This window comes from Engraulis encrasicolus, chromosome 1, assembly GCF_034702125.1.
Source record: "Engraulis encrasicolus isolate BLACKSEA-1 chromosome 1, IST_EnEncr_1.0, whole genome shotgun sequence".
Classification (NCBI taxonomy): domain Eukaryota; kingdom Metazoa; phylum Chordata; class Actinopteri; order Clupeiformes; family Engraulidae; genus Engraulis; species Engraulis encrasicolus.
Window position 1 is genome coordinate 22,372,223 of NC_085857.1, and position 7,720 is coordinate 22,379,942.

Below are 7,720 nucleotides of genomic sequence, written 5' to 3' on the forward strand. Positions count from 1 at the left end.
ACAACCGTTTTTTCATGTTAATTAACATTAAGTTAATGTTGTTATTTAACGTGATCTTAGTGTTAAATTTGGACATCGTTATTTAACATGAATCTCCTGGAAACTCTGCTGCCAGGTCATTCCTGTTTTTTAACGAGATTATGTTTAACAGTGTTGATAATAATAAAATCCTGGACCATGTACAAACTTCCAAATGCATCGTTTTGTGAGTATTTGTACTACTGTAGAAGTTGGGTGTCAGGGCATGTGATTTCAGTAAGGTAAGTTTGGAGATACTGCCAGGGCCCATCAGCGCTTGGACTAAGCTACTCGATAACTAGGCCAATGTTCGGGCCACTTAACAGATGTCACGGTTCAAATGACCCTAGGTTGAATATACTTCGAACCATCACTTTAAGGCTGTCAGTAAAGTCATAGCAGTGTTGTTAAGGTAGTTGAGTCTTTTCCGCAAAGAGTGAACAGGCCTCCTAGAGCATCTGCTGAAAATATGGTGAAATGTTACTAATCCATTCAATGATTTCTTTCTCCCTTTCTCTCTCTCTCGCTCTCTCTCACTCACACACACAGTGTACACAATGTTCACATCACTTCTGTCATTGTCAGTGCCAGTGTCAGCTCAAGATAGATTTAACATTGTGGGCATGAAATGAAGTTAAAACATTACACACGCACACACACACACACACACACACACACACACACACACACACACACACCAGTGATGATACGCGTATATGCCACACACACAAGGTGTACATGGTGTAACTTCTGTCTATGTTATTGGTAAATAAGTAACCAATTGAGTCAATATTGCCTGAACAAGTAAGGTGGAGATTGCACTAGTACGATGCTGGTATTCTGAAATCAGCTCACTTGACGAATGTATGATGGAGGAACTAGAGTATACACAATTGGGAGAATCGCTGGTTTCATTCAAAGGCACTGTGTTTATCTCTAAATACCTTCACGGTGGCATACCTGTGGGACTCAACTACGTGGACAATTTGAAGAGCTTTCAAATCAGAGACGATGATGTGTTTCTTGTCTCCTTTCCCAAGTCTGGTAAGGGTTTCGGTGTTTCTCACATCAAGTACGGAAACAAATGATCAAACTATATTTTATATTCAGGAAATACAGTATAACGCACTTCAGTTGTACTGCGCATACAGCGCTATCCACAATGATAACTGCTATGTGCTTTACAGTAATGACGACAATGAGAAGGATGTTGGTAATGATACACGTGCAGGAGACACAGGGTGGATTCCAAGATGTGGATTCCCGTCCTCCCTTGCTATGCTTATGCTAAGCTATGCTAATCATTCTGATAACAGTAAATCTAAGTACTGTAAACACTGAGAAGAAAATGATATGCACATTCATGAAAAATGCTTGGAAATACTGCAAATGTGTGAAAAATAAAAAAGGGTGGTCTGTTCCTTAACAACATTTAGTCCCACTCAAAAATGGTGTTCATTTTACTCTTTGAGTTAATTCTACTCAATATTGTGTAAACATGTAAGATCTATAGAATTTTACACTGACTTTTGACTACCGGTGTCAGAGTAATTTCACTCTCTGCACTGTTTTAAATACTCTATTTTGATTTACACTCACCTGCCACTTCAATAGGAACACCTCTTTAATGCTGAGTTGGACCCCCTTTTGTCTTCAGAACTGCCTGAACTGCCTGCAACAATACTCGGGTAGGCTGTGGCATTCCAACAAAGATAAATTGGTACTAATTGGCTCAAATTGTGCTAAGAAAATATCCTTATGCCATTATATCCCCAGCCTCAAACGTTGATGTAAGGCAGGGTTGACCCATGTTTTAATGCTGTTGACGCCAAATTCTGACCATTCCACCTGAGTGTTGCAGTAGATATGAAGACTCATCAGACCAGGAAACATTTTTCCAATCTTCTAGTCTCGTTTATGGTGAGCCTGTCCAAATTGTTGCGTCATTTTCCTGTTCTTAGCTGACAGGAGTGGCACCAAGTGTGGTTTTGTGCTGCTATAGCCTATTTGCCTCAAGATTTGATGTGCTGTGTAATCAGGGATTCTCTTATGCATACCTCGGTTGTAATGAGTGGTCATTTTACTTAAATGTTGCCTTTGTATCAGCTCAAACCAGTCTGGCCATTTTCCTCTGACCCCTGCCATCAACAAGGCATTTTTGCCCACAGAATAGCTTTTTACTGCATTTTTTTTCTTTTTCGTACCATTTTTTGTACACCCAAGAGATGGCTGTGTGTGAAAATCCCAGTAGATCAGTATTTTCTGAAATACTCCTACTAACTCATACTAATAGCCCTTTTGGCTAGACAGCCATGCCATGTTCAAAGTCATTTAAATAACCTTTCTTCCCCATTATGATGCTCGGTTTGAGCTGCATCAGATCATCTCGACCATGTCTACGTGCACAAATGCATTGATTTGCCACCATGTGATTGCCTGATCAAAAATTTGCCTCAATGTGCAGTTGTAACAGATGTTCTTAATGTAGTGGCCGGTGAGTGTATATAAGATCACTCTTTGGTTACCCTGGTAACATTGGTTCCCCATTTTTTTTTTTACTGTGTAGGCACCACCTGGATGCAGTACATACTCTACATCCTTTATGAGGACAGTCATCCTGAGTCGGAAGACAATGCAATACACAACATTGTGCCTCATCTTGAGTATAGAAGCTCAGACTATAAATACCGCAGGGAGGCCTCTCGGCTGGTCGCCACTCACCTGCCACAGCATATGACCCCACAAGGTCTCCAGAACAACAAAGGCAAAGTAAGATCAATTCAGTTCAGATATCAGAGACATTTTATTCCAAAACACTGTGTCAAAAGCGAATCAAGTTTTTATTAACTGATTAATGGTTATGGCCTTGAGACCTAGGTTTAATCTTAAAAAGACACCGTACATCTCATCAAATTAAGCATTGTATCGGTCTATGGATATGAAATAGTAGGCCTATAAAGAAAATATGGTGTTGTTATACCCTCATCATGAACCATGAAATCATCAACCATTTCTTGACCTTATTAGTAACTTTTAGCTATTTAGACTGTAACATAAAATATAGTCTGAAGTTGCACCATAGGCAGCGATAATTGTTGTAGGTGGACAGCTGTTGGTGCTCAAACTGCTTAACTACATGTACATGGGGTTGCCATGGCGCCGCGTCATTCGGCTACCTTTCTGGTAACTCCTGCTCACGTGCAACTCTTAACTTATTTTTTATGGAATTTGACCATATCTATTTTGTAATTTTGTTACAGTCATGACCGTGTGTGGAAAGCACTTTTAAGTGCTGTCTACAGCGTCAATTCACCTCCACACAGGATACCACCTTTTCAGCTATGGACCGGACAATTACCCTTTTGTTTGCTTGTTAGTCTTTCTGCACTATGGAGTTAACCAGAACTGTCATTTCACTGCAAGCTAGCCTACAAGGTTATGGTTGTATGTGACAAATAAATTACTCTTACTCTTACTCTTACTGTAATAGATTAGCACAACTGTCGTCACCATGCAAAGCCCAGCCCAACGACTCACGACAGAGATATAAAAAAAAGAAAAAATGTTTTACACATAGAGCACTGTGATTGGAGGACAGATTCCTGTCCCAGTTATGATTATCCCCTATGGTGCAACACTAGATCAACCAAAAAATGTACATAGGCCTACTGTATTTAAATTGTTTAATATATTTATGTTAGGGTTCGTGTAGGGTTCGTTATATAATGCAGTGATTCAGTATAGCAGTTATTGTAATGCATACTTCTACAAATGAAATAATGACTAAACTCTGTATTAGAATGTTTGTAATGTTTATTTCTCTACACTAGGTCATTTATGTTATGAGGAATCCCAAAGATGTTTTAGTGTCATTCATTCACTTCTCAAAAGTGGCAAAAGCATTGGACGATGTCTCAAACATAGATGAGTACTTCGAAGACTTCCTCCTTGGTAAAGGTGAGAAATACGTTCTGTTTTGTCTTATTCCCCCCATCATCAATACACATTTCTCATTATTATTATTGCACACCAACTGTGCTCCTCTCCACCCTGCTTTCACACAGTGTTTGGTGGAAGCTGGTTCGATCACGTGAAGGGCTGGTTTGAGAACAAAAACAAATACAACATCCTCTTTCTCAGCTACGAGGAGATGAAAATGGTGAGAGAAAACTCTAACAGGTGGAGAAAATGGATAAGATTTGCACACTACTTGTAAAAGCAACATCTTGAACAATAGATTTTACTCAGACATCTTTTGAAGAGAGAAAAATAATCTTTGACCACGAGCTCTTCACTGAGTATGAATCCCTAATCATTATTACCTCTATCGCTACTACCCAAAATAACTTTGCTTAAGGTGCATTATTTTGAAACTCGGTTGTCGGAAACCCTGACCTCTGCCTCGGGAAAGTGCAAAAGAAACGGGTACTCAACTCGGGGTTCTAAAACACAAACTCGGAGCGCTTCGATACTCCCAAGTTCGCTAAACGTTTTTTCAGACATTTGTATTGTCTGCAGCTGTTGCAATAGAATGCATTCACAACGGATATCGGGAGTTTCAAAAGAATGAGCCATTAGCCCAGCATCATACCTCTGATATCTAATTTTCCTTCAGCACATTACCCGTTTTTTCACCAATGCGGTGATTTGTTGGTTTTTTTTTTACAACTGGGGCAGGGCATGGAAGGGGGCGTTGACCATTGTAGGACTGCCACTGCAAGCCTCTCTGGTAAACTCTGATACATTTCTATCTATATATGTCCCTCTTTCTGCTGCCATGTATCACCTTTTTGCAGGACCTGAGATCCGTGGTGGAGAGGGTCGCTGAGTTTGTAGGGAAGACGCTAACCGATGAAGACATTGACAAGGTTGTGGACAGGGCCACTTTCAAGAACATGAAAAATGACCCTTTAGCCAACTATGAGCGATCTGATATGGACCTGGTGTTGGACAGGAATAAAGGGAAAATGCTGCGGAAGGGTAAGATCAGTGTCAGTGTTGTGTCATTGTTTTGTTGATAATGTGTTTTTACAGAGCTTTTACGTTTAAGTTAAGCTTTAAAGTTTTTACAAAACTTTTAAGGGATTGTTATTCTAAAATGTTTATTGCACTTTGTAACTTTCCTCTATTGCAGGCACCATCGGAGACTGGAAGAACACCCTGACGGTGGCCCAGAGTGAACGCTTCGACCAGGTCTACCAGGAAAGGATGAAGGGCATTCCCCTACACTTCATCTGGGACATTAAGGACATACAGGGATGAACTGTTTAGTGTGGAGTACCAACATGTACATGCACGCGTACGCACACACACACACACACACACTCAGCATATGTAGAGCCTCCCTCTACCCTTGATTTGAGGCAGTGGCTTACTTAGGGTGGCTTACTGATACTTGCAAAAATAAAGGCACACCAATGTAATAAAAGATACTACGCAGACACAAACACATACAACACAGGTGAAAGGGAAAATGAAATAGGCACTTTGAATATTGCAACACCTATACACACTGTTGCCTTTGTCTTACAAAGTAACAGTTTGTTTGGATGCAATACACTGAAATATCTTTCTGCATTTCAAAATATGTGGAATTGCATCAGTAAGAATAGTTCAGCTCGCCCTTACAATCTGTATAAATACAGACACAACACCAAACAGACAAAAACAAGTCTAGCCACATTAAAAAGCACACCAATTACATATTTACTATAGTTGGCCTATGTGTTAAAGCCTTAATGGGAGATCAAAGGCAAAACCTGCTGCAAAGATACACAGTAGATATGTCGGGCTATTCCGTCATTTTATTTTTGTTACCGGGCTCATACGAGAGAAGACTGCTACGCAGGAGAGCGTTTCTCAGAAGCGTATACGTTGTTAGCCAGTTAGCAATTTAGGTAGTTGCCAATGGGAAATTGCATAGCAAACAACAAAGTAGGTAATGTAGTCAACAACTAGGTTTCGAGAAATTCCCTGAGAATTGGGGGAAAAAGTTCATAGTGGAGATGGTGCACAACATGTAATAAGCCTTCAAACAGCCTTTTATTGAAGAATGTTAAAGGTACATTGTGTAAGATTTTCAGTTAGGCTATTTATTTCCAGAATTCATGCTACCCGTTCACTAATGTTACCTTTTTCATGAATACTTACCACCACAATCAAATTCTAAGTATTCATTATGACTGGAAAAATTGCACTTTTCATACATGAAAAGGATTATTCTCCAGGTTCGACATTTTGAATTTCCAGAAATAACCATTTTTAACTGCGAAAAATGACTTTACTTGGGCCATACTAGAAAATACTTTTCATGAAAAGATCAAATTTGGCAATAGGCAACACAGTTTCAATGAGCAGCATAGTTGCATTACCTTTTTTGACCATTTCCTGCACAGTGTACCTTTAAGCATTTTGGAGAATTGGTCCCCTTTGCAGTGCTGATTTACTGGGACTAAAAATGGTCTACGTCATTTGCCTGACATTTTACCCAAAACCCGAAAAATATATTTATATATTTGAAGAGCTCTTTTCCAAAACGCTATATCCACCATTTTTTGACTTTTTGCATTTTAATATTGGAATTGGAATTGGAATTCAAATGTTTTCAGAACATACTTTTTAAACCTCTATAAAATGCATTTTGCAATGCAATTCAATGGAATGCCCAATACAAAAATGTCAATTTCCCAACATTCTATAAAATGGATATATCTCATTTTGGAAAAGAGCTCTTCATTTTACATTTTACAGTGGTGGCCAGGGTTGGAATGCCCTCAATGACATCAGAACTCTGCGATGTATATCTGTGTGATTTCTCATTCATCCCACACAGGTCGTAGTACTTATGGTGTTCCAAATGTGTGGGGTTTTTTTTTAAATGTACATTTTGAAATCAATGTTGCAAATGGGATAATTGTCTGAATGTTAACACCCATAACCAATTTGATATAACTGTGGCTTAGTGGTTCAGATCCTGGCGCCCCATCATTGGGAAACCCTGTGCTGAAGAAGATATAACTAACTCTGAAATTGTCTTCAAACCTCCCCCCAAAAAGTCCAGATTGGCCTGCTTAGTTTCTTTCACCAAGCAAACTGCTGAACTCATGCTGAAGACAACAAGGCACTCTTTGCACTCCCCCCACCCCCCCTCTTTTTTACTCACACACACACACACACACACACACACACACACACACACACACACACACACACACACACACACACACACACACACACACACGTACGCACGCACGCACACACCGTCCATCTATTTATCTTTTGAGGAGACAAAACACAATCATTTTTACTCTATTATGGGCCTCAAACCTATGATGAGATGTAATAAAAGTAATAAATGAAATCTTGAATCTTGAATCTTACAACTCAGTTCCTTTGAGAGCGCATTGCCATTTCAGGCAACTCTTTGATAGCCTGTAGGGTATTTCGTCATTTCGAAAAGGGTCCAGTGTCTCTAGATGTCTGTGACGTCTTTTTGTTTTTGTTTTTGTTATTTCTTACAGTGCATCAAACATAAAACCGTAGGGATCCTTGCCAGAACTTTATTGTGAACAAAAGCCACTGTTGCTTCAGTACGCCTCTTAATATATACCGCATTCCACATTATTACGCAAATGACATTTCCCCAAATTATCAATATGTATGACAGTCGTCACAATTTTCAAGTCATTAGCCATTAGAGTAC

The 7,720-nt window shown here is 39.5% G+C and overlaps 1 protein-coding gene across 1 annotated transcript; it reads left to right on the forward strand.

Moving 5' to 3' along the window:
* Nucleotides 1-878: 878 nt before the first annotated feature.
* LOC134449258 (amine sulfotransferase-like) lies at nt 879-7,174 on the forward strand. The gene is made up of 6 exons (XM_063199113.1): nt 879-1,062; nt 2,585-2,787; nt 3,849-3,975; nt 4,083-4,177; nt 4,815-4,998; nt 5,153-7,174. Exons 1-6 carry the CDS (start codon nt 885-887, stop codon nt 5,278-5,280), a joined length of 915 nt encoding a protein of 304 aa, XP_063055183.1. The 5' UTR covers nt 879-884; the 3' UTR covers nt 5,281-7,174.
* Nucleotides 7,175-7,720: the final 546 nt, after the last annotated feature.